The following is a 23,721-nucleotide window of genomic DNA, read 5'->3' as shown; positions in this document are numbered from 1 at the left end:
AAGGATCGGCTTCTCTGTGCTCTCTCACAGTTTCAAACAAACTGCTTGCGTTTCAGGGCAGATCTCGATCCTTCGCCGTCCAGCGCTCTCAGCAACGATGTTGTCTTATCGATATCCTCACGAAAAATGAATGCGTCTCACCACCAGAATATCGCTTAAGTATGCTTTTTGTGCGTGATTGAATCGAGAGAAGGCGTGGTTTACGATGGCAATTTTGAAGGCAAACTAGAGGGGAATGAACTCTCTGAGCTCGGAACTTTCGGCGACTGAGCAATAATCGATTGCGGGCGCATACAATATTGGATACGGAAATATCTTACTGATGGAAAAGAATAATCTTCAGAAGTTATCCTGTTAATTGCGATTATTGAAAATTGAAATGATTGAAAAATCAAAAAACCAAATGTATTTGATCACAGTGTTACATGGATAGAAAACATTCAAATAAACTCTTTCACATGAATGTATTTTTAAATTCCCAGAGGAACTGGCAGATTATTTTCCGGATCTTTCTCGATGCTGAATGGCATCCAAACGGAAAGAATTCCGCGCGTGTATGTGTGTGTGTGTTTGTAGCGGCTGCTTCGAGATCTTCCCGGGGAACCGTTTGTGGCATCACTCTCCTCCTGATGGATTCCCTTCTGGCCTAAGGTGCACAAACAGACTCTTGGTGACACCGTTCATCCGCGCTTTCATGATAAATGAAGAGCTTCACATGCTTTCTTTCTTTCTTTCTTTGTTTTTAAGAGGCTTTAAACTTTGCAGTTCATTCGCCTCTAGCCCAGTGAAGAGCCACAATAAAACCAGCCCAGAGGGGACTGGCGAAAGGAAAACCAAACAAAATCACTCATCAGATCTGTTCACTCGACTCTCGGTTAAAGAAGAAGGTAGGAAGGGATCCTATGCTTCATAAGATATTTAATATATGCTGTAAAGAAAAGTAAAAATTTACTGATCCGAGGACCAAAGCAGTAACGAAGCACAAGTGACCTAGCGAAAGGCGTGTTCCAAAGCCAAAAAACAAAACGGCCCTTCTCAGGAGGATAGGAAGGAAAGGAGTGGAAAGGATTTGGGTGGGATTAGAGGAGTGGGAGGGGGTGGGAGTGGTATGGGAAGGAAAGAGGGGAGGAGTGGGTGTGGGGTGGGGTGAAATGAAATGAAATACAGTTTTAATAGATAATAAAATATAGTGGTTTTGAATTTAATGGTATATAGTAGAGCTGAAAAATGGAGAGGTTTATTTAATGAATTTATCCTCCTTGGTGAGTGTGGCTGTAGGAATAGGAAGTTGATTAAAGTATAATGTAATGGATAGAAGATAGATGTGGGTATGAAAGTATATATTATATTATTTGTTATTTATTATTATTGAATGCGTGTATATACATGTATGAATACCTTCCTTCCGACCCGTACATACATGTGTATACACACATAAACACGCATACATGACTGTGAAGTGGCGAACTTTAATAAGCAATTTCCAAGGTATTTAGTTTTCGGTTTAGATTTTACCAAAGAAGTCGGTTTCTTTCAGAAACGCAATTAAATTGGTTTCTTGGGTCTCGTCTCTACTGAGGATATCTCGGAGACTCTGACCTATGTTGTGTCGGACTCGAGCATCTTTGGTATGTTGACATTCAAGTAAAAGATGGCTAACGGAAACCGGAGCTTCGTTGCAAGCACATTGGGGTTTTTCGGCTCTGCAGAACAAGTGTGAGTGGGTGAAGTTAGTGTGCCCAATTCGAAGACGGGTAAGGACTTGCCTTTCCCTACTATTGAGGCGGTCATCCCAAGGGAGAGTGGAATTTTTAATTTTATGAAGATGAGTGGGACGGCTGTTTATCCAGCCTATGTCCCAGCTTTCACGGACTTGCTGTTTTACCCAGCGGATAATGTCAGATGGAGGACAGGGCATGTCTGGGGGATCTATTTTGCTGCCCTTGCCGGCCAGTATGTCGGCGGCTGTGTTTCCGCGGATTCCTGAGTGACCAGGAACCCAGCAGAAGGAGATGTTTTTATTTGAAGCAGCCTCTTCTGTTTGCTTAATCCATGGGTGTTTGCTGTTTCCACTTAGAAGATCGTGGAGACAGCTAGCTGAGTCTGAGAATATTGTGGTAGGAAGAAACTCATGGGTGCATTCTTGGGTAGCTATTAAAAGGGCGAAAGCTTCCGCACTGAAGATGGAGCATTGCGGTGGAAGAGAAAAGCTACCAGTGTATCTACTCTCAAAGATTCCACATCCAACTCCATCGGCACTGACTGAACCATCTGTGTATACCTGGTGGTTGATTTGAAAATTGGATGCAACGAGGTTATTGAAGCAGGCTTTGACTTTTGGAGAAGGGTCTCCCGCTCGAACTGTCTTGAGAAGTTCAAGGTTAATGTTCGGCGGTTTGACGTTCCAATTTCTTCCCGTCGCAGATGAACGTTCACATATATCGGGAAGATCTTTGTTCGTGAGATTTTTGAACCATGTTTTAGCTCTATGTACTAATGGGACATTGTGGTCGCTTTCGGGGAGTGACAAGTGACGGATGGCTTTATTGGTGATGGCTTTTGTTACCAGGTGGGTGAAGGGAAGTTGCCCACTTTCTGCCATTACAGCAAGAGTAGGACTGGTGGGAAAAGCGCCAATTGCGAGCCGAATTGCTTTATTGTAAATTGGTTGAATGGTGTTTAACACCCTGTCCCCTCCACGGCTGAAGGTGCCTATTCCGTAAAGGATTTGTGGGACCAACCAAACATTTACAACATTTAGCAGCGTCTTTCTATGGCCAGAGGCTAGGTTGCCTGCGATAGCCTTGATGATGTTCAATTTCTTTCTGGTGGCTATTTTGGTCTTTTGGGAATGTGATAGGAAGTTGAGTTTCTTGTCGAAAGTAACCCCTAGTATTTTCAATGTCCTCATTGTAGGGATCGGGATTTTGTTGAGCTGAAGATAGGTTCTCCTTCTGAGAGCTTTTCCGATATGTATGTGTTTGGATTTCTCCGGGGAAATTTTAAAACCTGTTTTTAGAGCCCAGTTTTGGATGGAGTCTAAGGTTTTTTGAAGCCTCTTTCTCTGAATTAAGCCGAAGCAGCTCGTAGAGATAAGAGTGATGTCATCTGCATAGACTATGACCTTTATATGGTCCGGGATAATCTCGAATAGAGATTGCATGGCAATGTTGAAGAGGGTTGGTGAAAGTGCTGAGCCTTGTGGGAAGCCGTTTTCTGGGATTTTTAGAGAAGATTGGTGGTTGTTAATAACGGTTTTGAAAGACCGGTTTTCTAGAAAACTTTTAACGAAGAGACCTAATCTCCCACGAATCCCCGAGTCGAAAAGGCTTTTCAGCACTGGGTACCTCCATGCCCGATCGAAGGCCTTGGATAAATCCAGGGAAACAATATCAATGTGGTGTAATTTTTCAGTTGCGTCGTCTAGGATTTTTTCGATTGCTACAAGGCAATCTTCTGTACCTTTTCCCGCACGGAAGGCGAATTGTCTGGGATCAATCAGCTTATTTGACTCTAGAAAAGTCGTTAAGCGTCGATTGACCATTTTTTCCAAGACTTTCCCAACACAACTTATGAGAGTGATGGGGCGGAAATTGTCAAGAAGATGGTTGTTCATGTCTGGTTTCGGGATACAGATCATTAAACCCTCTTTCCAGCAACTGGGGAGGGTTCCACTGTCCCAGACTTTGTTGAGGAGCTTCAGAAGTGCTTTTTTCCCGAGATGGGGTAGATTCTTAAGCATAGGGTAGCTGATGTCATCGGGTCCTGTGGATCCTTGTTTGACTTTGTTCAGTACCCAATCGAGCTCTTTGAGGGAGAGGTTTTTGTTGAAGTCAAATTCCACATCGGTATGAAAATCGATGGGAATTCTTTCGCATTCCGTTTTGTGGGTTAGAAAGGTTTGGTCGTAGTTTTGATTGGAGGAGGCGGAAGCAAAGAAATCTCCAAACGCCTCGGCGATGATTTTCCGGTCATTGGTGTATTGACCGTTAATTAGAAGATTATATTCTTTGCTTCTTTTCTTTCCATGAAGCCTGCCAATCTTACTCCATAACTCCTTTGTTGACGCGTTGGGATTAATTTCGCTGACGAATTTAACCCAACTGTTGTGCTTGGCTGTGTTGATAGCAGTCTTAGCTTCTTTGCGAGCCCTTTGGAACTCTGCAAGCAGAGTGGGTCTCAGTGGGCTGTCCGGATGGGTCTTTCTTAATTTGCGTAGGGCCTTACGTCGACCTTTGATCGCTGCCTTCAGCTCAGGTGACCACCATGGGACACATTTCCTGCCAGGGATGCCACTGGTTCTGGGGATGTGCACCATTGCAACTTCTAGGACAACTTTGGAGAATTCCTCGGCTGTCCAATCTCGTTTAGCGGAGAGGCGGTTTTCAATGTCAGACTGATAGCCAGCCCAGTCAGCGTATTCAAATTTCCATCTTGGCCTTGTTGAAAACTCTGGAGAAGTTTGGCCGAAGGAAGTGAAGATTGGAAAATGATCGCTTCCGCAAGTATCATCGTGGATGTTCCAAGAAAGTTTTGAAGATAGTTTGTCTGATACTATAGTGAGATCGATGGCTGAAGTAGTACCAGAATAATGGATTCTGGTGTGTTGGCCGTTGTTAAGAAGGAGAAGAGAATGGTCGGATATGAAATCCTCAATGATGGATCCTTTTCGATCGAGGTATGCACCTCCCCAGGCGTATGAGTGGGCGTAGAAATCACCCATAAGCATGATTGGGGCGGGAAGTTGGGCGAACAGATGGTCCAGTTGGCCGCGTAGAGTGTTCGGATCGGAATCATTAGTGATGTAGATGCTAACGACGGTGATTGGAAAGGGGTGTTTAATGCGCACTACCACTGCCTGAAGATCAGTGGTAATGGGAAGAAGATCATGTGGAGTGCCATCTTTGATTGCGATTGCAACTCCGTTTTTTGAGGGGTTGGGACCCTCTTTGAAGTATGTGATGAACTTTGGAATGAAATTTTTATCGAAGTTGTTTGGTGTCATAGTTTCCTGAAGGGCTATGACTGTAGGATTGGAGCTCGAAATAAGCATTTTCAATTCTAAAATATTTTGTCGGATACTTCTGATATTCCATTGTATCCCGAATTTCTGTATTGGAGTGAATGTGTTAGAGTGATTTAACTCTAATTCCTAAGTCTTAGTTGTGTTGTGTTTGGACTATCCAAAGAGGATTAGTTCGATTGTCCTTTACCCTTGGAAAGGGAAGCTTTCTTCGGGGTGTTGTTGTTCTTGTTTGGTGTGGAGGTATTTGGGGTGTTTGTTGTGTGTGTGTTGTTGTTTTTTGATGTATGTACGTTGTTGTTGTTGTTTTTTGTTTGATGTGCGTTGTTGTTGTTGTTGCTGTTTTTTGTTATGGTTGTGTTGTTGTTATTCGTTGGTGTTGTGGTTTTTTGTTCATTTTTTGTTCTTTTTCTTTCTTTATTGATTTGGGTTTCATCTTCAGATTTTTGTTCTGATTCTGAAGATGATTCTTTATTTATTTTCCTTTTGTTTTTTTTCGGGGCTTCGGATGTATCCATTGAAATTACCGATTCGCTATCTGATTCGGTTGTCGAACTTTCGGTAGACGATTCGGTCATGGTTGTGTCCATAACTGAGGGAGTGCTTTCGCGACTAGAAGCGGCCGAAGCGGCCGAGGCGCAGCTGCATTTGCACTTGCAGCCGGCCATTGGTGCCCGAATTTTGTTAATTCTATCTTGTAAAACGCTTGAAAAGGTTGGACCATTGTTTTGGGTGAGTAGATTCTTGGCTTCTCTGTAAGAGATTCCTCGATCTATTCTTGTCCTAGTTATTTCGTTTTCTTCAAGCCATTTAGGACACTTCCTACTAGAAGAGGAGTGGTTTCCTTGGCAATTGATGCAAAGTGCTGGAGAGTTGCACATCTTAGAATCGAAGTCTTTGGGATGTTCTTTGCTGCAGTTTCTGCATAGCGGGTCCTCGCGCTTGCATCTTTTGCTGGTGTGCCCAAAATTAAAACATTTGAAGCACTGCATGGGGTTCGGATAGTAGTTCCGAGTCCCAGCGCGAATGAAGCCAAAATATATGAATTCGGGAACAACGGTTCCGCGAATTGTGAGGATTAGTGTTGGTGTAGGAATAATGGATTCTCCGTCTTTTCTGGTTATGCGCTTAACGTCGATCACTTTCTGATCGGAAAGCTCTTTCGCTAGTTCTTCGTTTTTAAAATCGATTACATCTCTACATGTTACAACGCATTTGCGTTGGTTCAAAGTTGGGTGGAAGATCACCTCTACAGGGGTGTTGTCTATTAGTTTAGTAATAGAAAGCAACTTACCGACAACATCCTCGTCCCTAGTTGTCAAGATGTATTGCAGTTTCTTCTTTTCATCGCGCTGTGGTTTTGCGCTGTTGAAATCTTTTGCAACTGCATTGATGGTTTTGCTCACGGTGAAGGGGTTCGTTGGAAGCACCTTATCTCCTGTCGCTCTGAGAAGCAGTATTTGAAGGTTGCCATTTGAGGGGTCCGCCCATAGTGGAGCGGTGGCTTCGGTAGGCCTGCCCTCGTAGAAGTTTGTAGCCCGGCCTCCCGGAGGCCCGGAGCTACTAGAAGCCATGCTTCTGCTTGACTATATCACTGATATAGTCAGCAGAAAAAAGTGTGATACTCACAAAAAAATTCCTTACTGAGGGATCTTCACTAGTGGGATATGTACCCGAAAGTTCACTTTGTTCCGGTAAAGCACTTTAAAACCACCAATTGACGCGAATCACTATAAAAAATCACTTGTTGTGATAATTGTTTCAGCCACTTCACTGTCTGTATGCGTGTTTAAATTCTTTTTAAATATATTTTTTATTTTAGCAACACTACAGTTGAACTGCCAACACTGCCAGAAAAAGGGGCGTGGCGTCTATGACGCCGAAAAGCGCGCGCTTTTCCGGTTTGCCGGCAAGCGCCCGCTCTCCACAGTCGACGCGAGCTGTTGCTTTCTTCCACTCTTCTTCTGCTGCCACTTAAAAAATAATTAAAATTAACTCCTTCGGAATCGCCAGGGGGAGACGTCCTAGTCCGCTGTCCAAAACGCCAAACTGCCGAGCTGAAAGAAAAATCGACCTTCTCGGTCGGAGGTTAAAATCAGTATGTTCACATGCTCCAATCGCTGTTCAATTAGAACTGAGTGGATTTCCGAGCGGCGCTCGCTTATATACCGATTGGTGATTTCAATAGCATGTTTTGAAAGCAAATTTAATACTATTGAAACAAGTTTTTGGATCAGAAAGTAACAAGTATAGAACGCGTAGACATTTTATCTTTTGAATGAAGTGTTTTTCATACTATTTCGTTCAGTTGTTTAGGAGCTATTAACGCTCAAAATCTCGGTCTCCGGTGTAACGCTTTCGTTTTCGAAACTTTGATTTTACACCCCGGTATAGAAATGAAAGACGTAGTCCTACGTAAAAATATATATATATATATATATATATATATATATATATATATATATATATATAAAATATAAAAAAAACGTAACGTTCGAGGCAGTTTCATAGCGTAGCACGGTTTTTTTTTCATTCTGGGCGCGAAGTGCGGAGCGTCCAACTTTTTGAAGTACTATGTAACTGCGTCACGAATTTCTTCAGTGTTATCGAATCGTTGACCGCCGAACGCCTGTTTCATCACCGTACTATTGTGAAGTTTTGGGCCGATTAAGAACCGCGATTGAGAACAAATGGGCAGGTTTATTGACGAAAGGAGTGTTCGTCATCTACGATAATACGCGGCCCCATTCTGCTCGCGTAACTCAAGAGCAATTGAAAAATTCAAATGGACTATGTTCGAGCGTCCTCCTTACTCCTCGCCCCTAGCGACTATTACTTATTCCCGGTGATGAAACAGGCGTTCGGCGGTCAACGATTCGATAACACTGAAGAAATTCGTGACGCAGTTACATCGTACTTCAAAAAGTTGGATGCTACGCACTTCGCGCTCGGAATAGAAAAACTCGTGCCACGCTATGAAAAATGCCTCGAACATTACGGCGATTATGTAGAAAAATACTGTGAGAAACTTATCAACTTGTTGCATTTTCAACGAATTTAAACAGAGTTTTCTGCTCTAAAATCGGCGTTTTGTTACATAAAAATTACTCTCAAATTAATATCATACAATTTTATCAGCCCTTGAAGAAATGGAGTATTTCTAGATATCTTTAGAAGCCTTTGGTTAAGAAAAATATTCAGATAATATTACAAGTGCAGCGAAAAAAATATTTTTGTGGAATTTAGTTGCCATGGACTTATTGAGGGCTATAACATCCCAAGATGAATTAAACAGTTTATATATGAGCAAGCTGAATTTAGAAATTAAGGACGAATGAACTGCAAAGTTTAAAGCCTCTTAAAAGCAAAGAATGGAATGGAATGAGTTTAGAATACTTCAGATTCAATGTCCAAGAAGGAGTCTACTTGAATGAGAATCGCTCGAAAACGAAGCTCGCTCGAAATGTAAGCACTTTATCGACCACCAATATTTCAACTACGTGTGCACAAACGAACCGCCGCTAAGCCACAGATTCACCCTGGTTCCGGCTTCATTTCGATTGTCGCATGGAAATATCATGGAATATTCATGTAATGTTATGAATCGTTCATTCCGAGTGTACGCGTAGCAATTTATACTTCTGGTACAACTTGCGATGGAATTTCTCAAATTCACTTTCAACACTTTAAATAATATTTCCGAAGAAGTATCCAGCAATTGATTCTACCATCAGCAGGGTCCACAACTGGTCTCTCTATCAACGATTACCCCACTTAGTAGAGTCGACGAACGAGCATGGCATAAAATCGATCCACAAATCGATCGGTCTATCAAAAACGCTGTGGAAGCTGTAGATGTCGGCATATTTCGAAGGTCAACGATGTATGAATGAATTTGGCGAAAATCTAGAATTATTCGTCACATTTACTTGCAATGAAGAACGTAGTCCCGCGCACCCGTGGTCGAGTGGTTAGCGTCTCACATTATCATGCCGGGTGTTCGGGTTCGATTCTGGTCGGGGGATTTTTCGTCAAATAAATTTCCTTCGACTTGCACTGTAGTCACGCGTGTTCTAGAGCTTGCCCCTCGGAATACATTCAAGGCGTGTTATTCGGCTTGAGAAATCTCAACTAAGTATTAATAAATGACGCTAGTTAATGCATACGTTGAGACGGCAAAAGTTCCACAGAGAACGTTAACGCCATTCAAGAAGAAGAAGAACGTAGTCTACCACAAAAGATTAATTGACCTGCTCACTTGTATAGACCTGTATTTCGCTAAAAATCTTCTAATTCAATTGAACTCGGGAAATGTTCCATTCAATCACTAATTGTTATCGAACGCGAATGTATGGTCAAAAAAATATTTCAGGAGGAAACGGGAAGGTTCGAAATTCTTTTAATTTTAAACATCAATTTTTGAGCGTCGGGATTGTTGTTTCGAATAAACTTTTATTGGTCATTCTTCCGTATTCTTCAGAAAACCAACATTTTATATTTTGTATCGGGTATAGAAGAGGATGGTCGTTAACCGACCCACTAAATTGTGAAAGCCGTAAAACATTTAAATTTGAAGTTTTTTTTTGGCAAACTCCAGCATTGAATTTTACAGTTTGGTTTAGGGCCACGGGTGGTTCAGAACCAACTTTTCCCAATTTCATTTTGATTCCTTAAATTTCAGCTTAAAACAAATTATACTAATAGCACAAATGAGTGACCAAAAGAGCTGTAGCGGAAAAAATGTTGTGAGACTCGATGCAATCGTTTGTACGATTCACGGAAAGAGAAAGTAACCCGTTTGCAGCCAGACGATGCTGGCTTACGATTGTGGTCAGTTATCAGATAATATCTCGTTTCATGGTTTACAGTAATCGTCATAATCAGGAGATCAGGAGATGACAGCAGCATGATGACGATGACAGAAATATGATTATAACGCATGGTGGGCTTGTGGGTTATGTGGTGCAGAAAGTCCTAGAATATTTGTTGGACATTTACCACGACTTCACTGTTGACTGTCCCAGCAATATAGTTTTCATTATTATTTTTTGTTCCGATGTGCGGCTTTATCTTTTATATGTGCTTAACTCTCTGATGGGATGGATATTTACTCTTCCCTGCAGTCTCTCCTTTCACCATGTTTGAAATGGACTCTTTTGAACGAGGTGGTATGCTGTAATCGGTATTGTAACTATCAAGTCGTTAGGAGAAGCATGGCATATGACGGTTGTGATTATGTAGATGATAGAGTATATCTTGTCCTTTATGTCGCCTACAGCATATGGCTTACGGAATAGTATTTTGTTCTACGCAATCAGCCGGGTGCAATTGACGCAAAATTTTAATAATTTGTAGAAGGGGGTACAATTGTTTTGATTGAGAATTTATTTGACATAAGCTGCCAAACTATATTACAGTCTCTGTCCCAAAATAAAACGGGATGCTTTAAAAAATTACATGAACGGAGAATTGATATTACAAGAAGATTTTCCTAGTTCGCCCCAAAAGATAAAGGTCCTATAGTTGCCCGGACTAGCGCTTTGCTTTGTCACGCGACAGTATCCACCTTCAATTGACCTTTCAACCAACTTACCGAAACCGATCCGATGTTCCCGATTTCAGAAAAAAACCGCTGTCAGGTTCGCCAAAATTAAATAATAATAAAAAAATTAAACGAAATTTCAAATTAATAAACTAAAACTAATCCAGAGCCCTTCTTTAAATCGCCTATTTTGCAACTATAACCTATCTCCTATCGATGACGTAAATTTTATAATCCTACTCTATACTACTTTGTATAAATGTTTTCCCTACTGTAGTGTACGGCAGCCGTAGAACCGAGCTTCTTCTCCGATGACCAACGCACTCCAGAATGGTCTATAGTGGTACGCAACGCAACGAGGCGATAGATCACTACCGGGGACTCAACCAATGCACCAACTCAAAATAGCTACAACCGTATTCTTTGATGAAAATACCCTACGATTATCCTGTTCACAAATAAAGCCATTATACAAAAAACAATTGTTTCCTATTTCCTTTATTTCCTTCTTTTGTATCAAATTTCTCACACAACTCACGCTTTAATTATAAGAAGGTTGGGGAAAAAAAAGTCGTATTTCTGATCGAAATTTGACGCTTTATTTAACATACTTAAAATTATCCAATTTAAGTCAAATATGCGCCGTTTTGTTCGCAAACTTGTTGCCATTTAGAAGGCAACTTCATTATCCCCCCCTTATAAACCGCCCCCCCCCTCCACTCCTTATTTGCAAAAAAGTCAGACAGCCAGTTTTCGCAAGCCTCTTTTGAGTCCAACTTAGTATCACCAAGAGCGTTTTGCATGGACCGGAAGAGATGATAATCACTTGGAGCCTGGTCTGGGTTATACGGTGGGTGCAATAGGACATCCCATCCGAGCTCCCGTAGCTTCTGGCGGGTCATCAAAGATGTGTGAGGCCGAGCGTTGTCCTGGTGGAAAACAACACCATTCCTATTGATCATTTCTGGTCGCTTCTGGTCAATCGCCTGTTTCAAACGGTCAAGCTGCTCACAGTAGAGAACCGAGTTGAGGGTCTGGCCATAGTTGAGCAGCTCATGGATTCCCTTCCAATCCCACCAAACACACAGCAAAACCTTCCTGGCCGTCAATCCGGGCCTGGCGATGGTTTAGGTCGGCTCACCGCGCTTCGACCACGACTTTTTTCACTTTAGGTTTTCGTCAGAGTTGCAAAATCTCACACTCACTTTACTGACAGCGCAAGATATTGAGACAACATCAAAATCAACCACCAATGCCCCTGCAGTTCATGACAAATGAACCAAACTTAATTACATGCAACCGACACTCCGTCACGTGGAACATTTGGTTTTTGCATTATTCCCCACACTTATTCGTTCCACTGTCTCACTGAGAATTTACGCCCGAAATTTTCATACGCATCTTCGATCAGCTGACAGTGGAAGGGAACAAAATTCCATACAAGGAAATATCTCACTGACACCGCGTCAGACGTTTAAACGCGTGTTCGTGTGTGTTTTCCTAGTATGTTTCTAGCCCCGGTCCCATTTTTGTGCCGCTTATTGCACACACATCGATGGGCAACGGCACATTTGAGTGCTGAGTTTATGGGTGTATGACCAATGAAAATTTCACCAGGACGCAATGAAAGGTGATATTTTCGGCTTGAGCATTCACAGACATCGAGAATGAACTGATATTTCTGTTGATGGAACGAAAACTATATCAAAACAAACGAGATGGTGAGCCAGCGGTCATAGGCACAGCGGCACCGCGATAGAAAAATGTGAAGAGTGTCGGTGGAGATATTTTGCACTGATAAAAATTGCTTTTCGATTTCAACATGTTCTTTCGAAATTTTGCATCCTTGGTTTTCGTACGTGATCCATTTTTCATAACCAGTCACCAGTCTTCCATGTTTCACAAAAAACACTGCGTCCGGAATAAACATGTCCACGCTGCTGTTCACAGTTTGAGTACAAACATGACCTATGTTAGAAAATGTGACATGTTTGTATTCGTGGTATGTTTGGACATACGATGTTTAATCCCAATGTTTCACATGATGTTCGAACATGGTGTACAGTTTCTCTTGCATTTTCACCCCAAGCACCGGCAGTGCGTAGAGTAGAAGAAGCGAATCGGACACCACACCACCACCACTCAACGCGTGGTGTGTTGGTATGTTAACATGGAAAAAATTCTTTCCTTTCATGACAATGGGTGCTCCATCAAAAATATTGGGCAAATAAAATAAACCTCTTTTTCTGTTCTGAACAAAATAAACATCGATTGATATGAGAGTTTTTCACATTTGATATCATTATTTAGTGCACGCATCAATTTATATATTGAATTCATGTAACATTCGCTATTATTAGCTATTTAAACAAGTACTAAAATTGAATTATTCAGCAGTGGCATGTTAGGCGTGACGCTAACCACTCGACCACTCGACCACGGGAGCAACAATTTTGGCTGGATCTTTGAATACAAATGGCCAATACTGCTTGTTCGCGACGATCGCGACCCGAGCTATAAAACGAGTGGAGAAGAGGAGAAGAAAGGATGATACAATCGCATGCACACATAGCATATGTAGTGCAGTGTAAGTGTAGCTTTTAGTTTTTTCCTTCGTTCAGTTTGTGATAACATCGAGAAATTAATGGTGTGTTTTAGCCGCTGAAATTTCTCTGCTGGTTCTGCTGTGTGCCGCTGAAGGTTGCATCTAAAACTAATTTTTGGGTATTTATTTTTTTGGTCAGCATTTGTACGACGTCGCCCGCTATGCAGTCGGCTCCCCAGACTTTAGTTGCCAACATGCACGCAAAAAAAATAGAAAGCTTCTTTCTATTCAGAGAATGTTTTCTTTGAACGAAACCAAGGATTATTTAATCAGACTTGCAAAATGTGCATGAACGATCTATAAACTTTTACTTAGTCGCGGCAATACATACACACACTTTTTACAGATACACGGGCCGAATGTTGTGCAGTCCACTGATGATTCAACAAGAGCCAAAGGTTGTACCGCTCATGACAACTCTACACGAGCTGATGATTGCGCCGGCTAGTGATCATTCTATCCTGGATTCCTCGAGTCGAAAAAGACGCACCACGCTAGATATGGGGTGCAGACTAGGGGGTCGTTGCTGATTAACGGTCAGCTGCATCCCAATAGGAGGTGTCCCATGTCGGGCACACGTACAGAGCACTGAAGACTGCAACATCCCAATTATGAGAACACTTGTAATACTAACCTCGAGCCAACCGCGAGTAATCGGTTACATATTACTAACATAGTTGTAAGCAAACATTGTCAAAATATTGAACTCCCGGCCCCGTTAGGCTGACGCCATATGAGCCTTAATAAAAATATATATTTTGGTGCATGAACTTATAGCCTCTTAGTTCGTGCAATTTTTGAAATGCGAACTAAATTTCAAGTTTGTTTCTGTGAAAAAGTATTCTACGAAGAAATGTTTTGGGATGAATAATTTCTTTCCGTGTATGAAGAGAAACAAAACGAAAGCAACATCGACATCGGGTGATATGTTTGTACATGATGTTCTTGAATTATAAACATCGTGTTTGTTTTCACATGTCTATGTTTGTGTATCATTGTTCGTGTTGGGGATAGACACTCAACACTAGCGAGAATCATGTTCGAATTCAAACAAAACATGGAATTTTCACATCGCGTGGACATGTGTAAGTGTTTTTCGGAAGACTGGTGGTATGGAAGGGAATGAATCTACATGTTGCTGTAAGTACCATTATATGAAATGAGTTGGAGTGGTTCTAAACCGCTGTTTGAGCTTCGTAATTATTGAACTGGCTAGACAACGATCATCGCGGACTACCGGTGGAATGCATTTGATTGTGTTATTGAACTCTATTGATTGACCCTGTTGCGGCACACGCAACGTTATAAGTATTGTTTCATCAAAAACAGGAAGTGGGTTATATCTATGGTATAACCGCAAGGGTGACGTAGGACTATCGTTGATTTAGAGATCATTTGTATGAAGTTGAATCTGAATTCATTCTGAATGAATGAATATTTGGAAAACTTCGAAAACGAGAGCGTTACGTTGGAGGCACAAGGTTTTATGCATCCAATATTGGATACGGAAATATCCTACTGATGGGGAAGAATAATCTTCAGAAGCTATCCTGTTGATTGCGATTGATTGAAAAATCACAAAACCTAATGTATTTGGTCACAGTGTTACATGGATAGAAAACATTAAAATAAACTCTTTCATATGAATGTAATTTTAAATTCCCAGAGGAACTGGCAAATTATTTTCAGTAACGATTAGATATTTCCACATTTTCCTCGATACTGGAAGCCCACCAGTGGTTAATGCTAACTCGATAACCATCTGTTAATAGCACTTGATTGAAACATATTTGGTCACAGTGTTACATGGATAGAAAACATTCAAATAAACTCTTTCACATGAATGTATTTTTAAATTCCTAGAGGAACTGGCAGATTATTTTCCGGATCTTTCTCGATCCAAACGGAAAGAATTCCGTGCGTGTATGTGTGTGTGTGTAGCGGCTGCTTCGAGATCTTCCCGGGGAACCGTTTGTAGCATCACTCTCCTTCTGATGGATTCCCTTCTGGCCTAAGGTGCACAAACAGGCTCTTGGTGACACCGTTCATCCGCACTTTCATGATAAATGAAGAGCTTCACCACAACAGCGACAACATGCTCCAATCGCTGTTCAATTAGAACTGAGTGGATTTCCGAGCGGCGCTCGCTTATATACCGATTGGTGATTTCAATAGCCTATTTTGAAAGCAAATTTAAGACTATTGAAACAAGTTTTTGGATCAGAAAGTAACAAGTATAGAACGCGTAGACATTTTATCTTTCGAATGAAGTGTTTATCATACCATTTCGTTCAGTTGTTTAGGAGCTATTAACACTCAAAATCTCGGTCTCCGGCGTAACGCTTTCGTTTTGAAACTTTGATTTTACACCCCGGTATAGAAATGAAAGACGTAGTCCTACGTCAAAACCCAATCAAATTAAAACAATGGGGTAAGCTTAGGTAATTTGCATATGATCTCTATCGCATTGTCTCGAAGGATAGGATACAGAAGCGAATCCAGAAAACCTGCCTGTTCTGTCACACAGTGTACGAAATTCGTGTCGGTACAATTACTGTACCCACTTTAGCTATAAATATGGTTCAATGTTCGCTAGAATCATTGTTGTAGTTGATATTGTTTAGTGTCTAAGAAATAAATGTTCAGTTCGAGTTGAGTAACCAAGGTGTTAAGATATTATTTTCCCGCAAGCATTTTTCACAAGTTTTCCGGTCGAACATTTCCGACACATAGTTTTGAGTCCTGCTACTATTGGACTATTGTTGCTGTTCCTGCTGTCGGTGAGTTTCTGTTTCCTATCGCTGGTTGATTGCTATTGCTGTTCCTGCTGTTGGTGGATTGCTGGTGCTATTTCTGCTGCTGTGTTATCGCTTGCTCTAATGCTGGGTTGAGAACGGTCACAACACTGCCCTACATAAAGCGATAACATATCCAGCACGATCTATTACTCTGTTGAAAGCTAGATAGCGTACAGCATCATCGAAAGTGTTATCTGCGTTGTGATGTCGGAATAAAATTATTATATCGGAAATTGAAATTCGTTGAAATAAAACCCGGACTTTGAAATTACTCGTACAGATCCCGTCTGCCGGCGGAAGATTTCAGATTTCTTTTCTGCTCTATCACAGGACGTACATGAAATATATTTTGATAAGAATTTGTTTATTGAAACTCAATTTAACTCATCCTATAACATCTGTATCCTCGCACCACCCTTTCCTGTAGAAAACTAAATCCGTATAAAATTATACTTCAGATGTTGACATCCACGCGCACATAAAAGTTGTGAATTAAAATATAATTTTTTTTCTTAGTTTCTTCCTAAAATAGCTATTATCAACTTACAGTACAATGTCGTAGTATTTACAGAATCGTGTCGTTGATTGATTTACCATATATAAAGTACAGAAACAAACCGAATGAAAACATTTCTCATAGATTCTCTTCATTACAGTAATAAATAGTTTTTTTTTCTGCTGTACAGCATTTGTTGTATTTTTTTTGTATTTTCTTATTTCTGCATAATAGTTATAAAACCAATTGAAGTTACCCTAAAACGTACGGAATCTCGCTTTTTATGTACCTTTGTTCATTTTATTTTATTTAACCTAGATTCACATCATAACCGTCGAAAAATCTCGGCTAGGGTTTGGTGATCGATTTGGGCTCAAAGTACATAACAACCTTTTCATCGTGTGAAGTTTTTTTTCCAGTGATGTGTGTTGCTTACTCTTTCACATATGTACAAAAATTATCTAAACACTCTAATCTAGAAAACTGTCAATTGTGGCTTCCCTTTTGCGTTTGTGTCTTTTTTAATTATTTATTGTTTTAGGGGAAAACTTTTCACTTTTTTTGTTTCGATTCGTATCCCATTTTGGTTTTGTTACCGTTTTGCCCCTTTGGTGCATTTTTCTAACGCGTTATTTTATTCAGTTCTGTTCTTGATTTTTGATGGTGATATCCAATTAAAGTTGTTTTTCCGTTGATGGTTTATACCTTTTTTAATCAATTCGTTCACTTAATAATACTTCACGTTTGTTTTCACCGTACCGTCACACTCAATCAATTCAGCTTTTGCAATTTTTTATGTTTATCTAAAAGTTTATTTTATACAATGTCAGGGAAAAGCGCTCCGAGGGCTTGTCCTAGTGTCAGGGTTTGCGGCCTACAATAATGGTTTATTTTTGGCGTATGCGCGAGTAAATGTGGTGTTGGAGTTTATTTTCCACTTCGATCGCCGCGCCTCTCGTCGCTGATATTTTAGCACCTATTTTGGTTATGTAAATTGGTGGTTTCAAGCGATGGGCTCCGACGATACTTCATGTTGTAGTGATAATTAGGAAGTTGAAATTTGCAGCTTAACTACTTGATGCTGCAGTTTGAAGAATTGTATCCTCGATTATCTCAAAAGTTATGCCTTTTCGCACGCATTTTTCTGTTCAACACAGCAGATCATTGTGGTGATGCTGTTCTTCAATTCGATACTGACCTGACACGTATCAATTATCAAACATATAATGCGTCATTGTGGAAAAGAGTGACGTCGATAACAGGCTTCCATTTGCGCAATTTTAAAATCATAATGATGATGTTTTAAACGCTCTTTATTGTTATTTGGTAATTATTTCGAACAGTGGATTTATTACAAAAAGTAATTACAATGATAACGTCAAGCTGTGAAGTGATTGCTTTTAACTTTTCGATATTCGACGAACAAAAATGTATTTTTCAGTCTGGAAAAAATCAACTTTTCCGATTGCATGTGTTATTGTATTTTTCACACATCGGTGCATTTAATAGAGTTGAGTAATCTATTAGACCAGACCAGATCATAAGGGTTTCATGAACAGTTTTGAAAAGGTGTCATTAATAATGAATATGAATGTAGAATAAAAAATAGATTTCGAGTGATTGAATCTCGAAGATTATATGAACGTAATGCGTTCCAAAACAAAAAGATACAACAACGTGGGCCGATGATGGCGAAATGTGAAAGGTATATCTGCGATTTCATCCGAAGCTCATCAGAACGATTTTCTAAAACTTCTAATGGAAGTTCTATACCTTCACTTTACCATTTTTCATATTTCTTACTCCAAATTAATCCCGAGACAGAGTTGTCTTTTCAGTTTTGGATTCTGTGTAAACAAGAAGGGAATCCAAAGATTGAAAAAATGGAAGAAAGTGTTGAAAAACGACGTAATTTCAGAATCACATGTTCTTCCCATAAATTACCCGTTTGTCACGAACGAAGACAGAAAGCATGGAAATCTATTGCTTAAAACCTAAAAACCAGCGAACAACGCCTCAGAAGTGCAACGCGTGGCAGCTCTACCTCAAAGGATCCCTCCCCCACCGCAATACAGGAGTGCACCAAAATACAATACGTCAACAAAGGTGCGAACCTCTCTCGTGTAGACAACCAAATTTTAATTTATTATCAGAATGTTGGTGGGATCAACACAACTATTGCTGACTATTATATAGCATGTTCCGATGCTTCTTATGATGTGTTCGCATTCACAGAAACGTGGCTCAACAATAACACATTGTCTCAGCAAATTTTTGAATTGGCATATACGGTATACCGCCTAGATCGATCCATTGAGAATAGCAGCAAACATACTGGTGGTGGAGTTCTGTTGGCAGTTAGCTCAAAATTGAAATCACGCGAAATATTCCCTCCAGATGGGCGATCAGTTGAGCAAATCTGGGCAGCTATCTCGTTGGACAATCGTACGATGTACCTTGGTATTGCTTACATTCCTCCTGATCGTATCAATGATTCCGCGGTTATGAATCAACTTATTTCTACACTTCACTGGATAACACAACGAATGGAATTGGACGACAGCATCATCTTGCTGGGTGATTTTAACATGCCTGGTATCGCTTGGAGTTCCAGCGCATCGAAATATCTATATCCAGATATTTCTCATTCATCTGTTAATCCATTTATTGAACGCCTGATAGATTGCTTTAGCACTGCTGGAATATGTCAAATGAATAGTATCCTCAACGACAATAACCGTATTCTTGACCTATGTTTCGCAAGTTCAGAGATAGTTCACAACATAGCTGTCATTAAAGCACCTTCTCCTTTGGTGAAACAATGTCGTCATCATCCTCCACTTTTGATCTCTGTGTCCGTTACACCACCACTTGTTTTTGCCCGTACTATCGAGTCAGTTTATTATAACTATCGCAAAGCCAACTTCGCGTCAATGAATCGTTTCTTTCTTAGCATCGATTGGGACGAAATTTTGAATAACCATGCCATAGACAAAGCCACATCATCCTTGAACAATGTATTGCTTTACGCGATCGAACAGTTTGTTCCCAAAAAGGTGAATAGTAAACCACCCCACCCATCATGGCTGAATCACAATCTAAAACGCCTGAGAACAAAAAAAAGATCAAACCTACGGAAATTTGCTAAATATCGCTGTGACTTGTGGAGAAACCGGTATTCAGTTGCGAACAAAAATTATAAAAATTTGAACAAAATCCTGTGTAACGCCTATAAAAATCGCATTCAGTCAAACTTGCGTGCCAATCCAAGAGGTTTCTGGAGACATATTGACAGTCAAAGAAAAGAGATTGGTTGCCAAAAAAGGTATCTGTGAGCTGTTTCGGAAGCAGTTTAGCGGAGTTTTTGTTGACGAAAAACTCAATAGCCATCAAATTTCTTCAACTATTAGCAACGTTCCCAGCCTGTCGTCTGTTGGTAATAATCCGTCAATAAATGCCGTTATTGTACACGATGCCTGCAAAAAATTAAGGATTTCTTCAAATGCTGGACCTGACGGTATCCCTTCTATTATTTTGAAGAAGTGCTCAAGCAACCTCTCGACACCGTTGAGCATCTTGTTCCGCCGTTCCATCCTCTGTGGTACTTTTCCAAATGTGTGGAAGAAGTCATTCGTGTTCCCGGTATTCAAGAAGGGTTGCAAGAAGAACGTCAGGAATTACAGAGGAATTGCCTGCCTATGCGCTATCTCCAAACTATTTGAGATAATTATTTTGGATTACATTTCCCATGCTTGCAACAGCTACATTGCAGATGAAGAACATGGATTCATGTCTAAGAGATCAACGACTACAAATCTCGTTCTGTATACTTCGTACATTGCCCGCTCTCTAGAATCTCGAAATCAAATTGATGCGGTGTACACAGATTTTTCTGCAGCATTTGATTTAATCAACCACGACATTGCAATAGCTAAGCTCCATCGTCTTGGATTCAACGGTTCTTTTTTGAAGTGGCTTCATTCATACCTCACTGATCGCGAAATGTCAGTGAAATTAGGAGACACTATATCTACGTCTTTTCGCGTAACATCAGGTGTTCCTCAAGGCAGTCACCTGGGTCCATACATATTTCTGTTGTACCTTAACGATGTAAATTTTAGCCTCAAGTGTCTGAAACTTTCATATGTGGATGACTTTAAATTGTTCCTCCCAGTGAACTGCATCGAAGAAGCTGAGTTTTTACAACAGCAATTAGACATATTCGCCCAATGGTGTGTAACCAACAGGATGTTTTTAAACCCTTCAAAATGTTCAGTCATTTCATTCTCACGCAAGCGTTCGTCAATAAGCTTCGGATATATGCTGCATGGTGTTTTACTTGACCGTGTCAACACAATCAAAGACCTCGGGATTATGTTGGATTGTAAATTAACCTTTCGAGACCATATATCCTACATCGTATCTAAAGCGTCTAAAACTCTTGGTTTTCTCTTCCGCGTCACAAAGGACTTCAAGGACGTACACTGCATTAAGGCTCTCATGCATGCGTGGTTTGGTCACCGTATTACCAGAATAATGTTCAGCGAATTGAGTCGATACAGCGAAAATTCGTTCGTTTCGCCTTGCGCAATTTACCGTGGAATGATCCAATAAACCTACCTAGATACGAGGATCGCTGCAAATTGATTGGACTGGACTCATTAGCTTCACGCAGGAACGTTGCCCCGACTTGATTTTATCGAACATCGATTGTCCTGAGCTCCTTCGGTTGATTAATTTCAACATAAATCGCCGTAATTTACGATCTCAGAACTATTTATACATCCCATCAACCCGAACAAATTACGGGTATAATGAACCTATATCTAGCATGTGCCGCGTATTTAACCGTTGTAGTGTCTGTTTCGATTTCCATCTGTCTCGTTCGTCCCTCAAAAAAATGTATTCTATTGCTCTTAATTAACTTGATTAGTTACAGTAGTATATATTTACATAGTTGTAGTTTGTAGTGGTAGTATTATAAGTAGTAGTAGTAGTTATGAAGCATTAGGGCATCTATGTATAGCCTGTTGTCTTTGTAAAATAAAAAAATAAAAAATAAAAATAAAAATAAACGGATCGGATTTCAAACTATAAAACTAACATATCGAACTGGATTGAAAAATGATATTTACCCCGTAGCTTCATATTTCCGAACCAATATACGTAACTAAAATCTCATACAATTACAACAGTATATTTCTAGCAAACATACACACAACTTACATCTAATAATCGTTACTAGAACAACACTATCAACCCAGCTGGAGGGCAACTAAATATTTGTACACTCGACTTACGCGTTCACCGGGTACACTCAATATTAAACAGATTTATCGACCACTCTCGAGCAATTTGTGCCATCGTGGCACTGTCAACAATTAATGCTTAGGGATGTCTCAACTACGGAATGAAACTAAAATTTCAACATCTCCTTAGAATAGAAACATATCAGTTACGTGATAGACTTGTTGAAAATGGGATGAAGTATAGATTTTGTATTAATGTGCACGCATGAAGCGACCTACGAGTTATTCGGAGCAACCCTATTACTTCTGTTATCTCGTAAAATAAACAATGTTCATTTGAAATTACACCCCAAATGTTTGGCACTGATAAAATAAACTGACCCGCTCTTATAGCTTCGAGCAGTTTCCTATCAACACAACACCGACGGTATGAGCGGGAAAAATCATTAAAGGCGTTGATGGTGGATGATTTTGATTGAAAGTGATGACGACCGATATGCAACTGTGTAATATATAATTTCGTGCCTCCTCGAAAAACAAGAACGTGATCTAAATGAGGGTTCTTCCTCAAGTGTTCAAAAAGTTTGAGTATTATTATGCAGTTAAGTGCAACACTTCAAAATAAAGCTAGTGAACATGACGTCTTCAAAATGAAGTGGAATGAATTCTGTATAATCCGAGATGAGTTCAGAGATAAAGAAATCACCAGGGCTAAATTCACGAAGTTGAGGATTGAATGGGCAGTGAATTCCTTGAAGCCCTTAGTAGTCTGTACGTTTCAATCAAGTACGAATAAATAAATATGCAACCAAATATCCAGGACAAGATGAATTTATCCAGGCAGCTGCTCAAAATGCGGTGAAAGCATACATATGTCAGATAAAGCTGGTTTGGAATGAATTCTATCCTTATGTTAATATGTTAATATTATGTTAATCTATACTGGGTGTCTGCTTTTTTGGTTCATCTATTAAACTCGTCGGTCAGCTATCAAAATCCAAGCAATCGTTCAGACCCTCGTAGAAAAAAAAATCACTTGTCCAAAAAAGTTATTCCTATACTTGCGTCGGTGTCATAGACAGAAAGTGGTAAAAAGGTGACACATGTACGATACATGCGATACGCTAAATGATGACGAACGACGAATGACGAAGCTAGAGAGAATCGCAAAGTCGTAGTGTTGATGTTTTCTGAGAAATGAACGAATTATTGATAGCACGAGTATAGGAGGGTTAATAACGTGATAGAAGAATCCTTGGAACGGGTCGAAATGGTCGCGACCGAGCCGATAGACATGATCGAATGGTGGATGTAAAGTGTGAAACTGCAGATAGCCCACCACAAGACGAAAATGCTGATTGATAATAACCGCTGGACTGTGCAACGTGCAGAAATCACCATTGGAGAACCATCGATAACTTCGAAGCGAGACTTAAAATACCTGGGATCGATGATCGACTGAACTTCAACAGTCACGTCGACTACGCATGTAAAAAAGCAACGAAGGCAATCAATGCACTCACGAGAATCATGCCCAACAATTCTGGCCCAAGCAGCAGCAAGAGGCCCCTTCTGGCTAGTGTCTCCTCATCGACATTACGGTACGGGGTTCCAGACAGATTACGATCTGCACCGGCTTGGACATGCAAGATCGCCTCTTTGTCCGGAGTGTGGAGATGTGGAGGGAACACCGGGACATGTCGTATTCGTATGTCCCAGATTCACCGAAAGGCGCGAGGAGCCGCCTACCCTTCATGCTGGTAACATCGTGGCGGAAATGTATCGTGACGAGGGTACCTGGAACGCAGTGGACAGTGCAATCGTACACATCATGTCCGAGCTACAGCGGAAGTGGAGGATCGACCAGCGTGCGGATAATGCTTGACTATAAAAGATGAACAACTGCGAGGGCTGTAGCACCGAATAGTACCCCACGAGACCTGCCGTGACGGAGTGGGCGTTATGTTGGAGGGCACTACGTAATCGGCGCTCCGCTGGGGAAAGAAAT

General features: G+C 40.6%; 1 protein-coding gene across 1 annotated transcript; it reads right to left on the bottom strand.

Moving 5' to 3' along the window:
- Window positions 1-5,193: 5,193 nt before the first annotated feature.
- On the bottom strand, window positions 5,194-16,565 carry LOC129774022 (uncharacterized). Its single transcript, XM_055777711.1, has 4 exons — window positions 16,516-16,565; window positions 6,318-6,469; window positions 5,551-6,272; window positions 5,194-5,250 (listed from the first exon to the last, which is right to left on the bottom strand). Exons 1-4 carry the CDS (start codon window positions 16,563-16,565, stop codon window positions 5,194-5,196), a joined length of 981 nt encoding a protein of 326 aa, XP_055633686.1.
- Between the last annotated feature and the right edge of the window lie 7,156 nt (window positions 16,566-23,721).

Source organism: Toxorhynchites rutilus, chromosome 3 (genome assembly GCF_029784135.1).
Source record: "Toxorhynchites rutilus septentrionalis strain SRP chromosome 3, ASM2978413v1, whole genome shotgun sequence".
NCBI lineage: Eukaryota > Metazoa > Arthropoda > Insecta > Diptera > Culicidae > Toxorhynchites > Toxorhynchites rutilus.
This window is presented reverse-complemented; position numbering and strand designations above follow the sequence as displayed.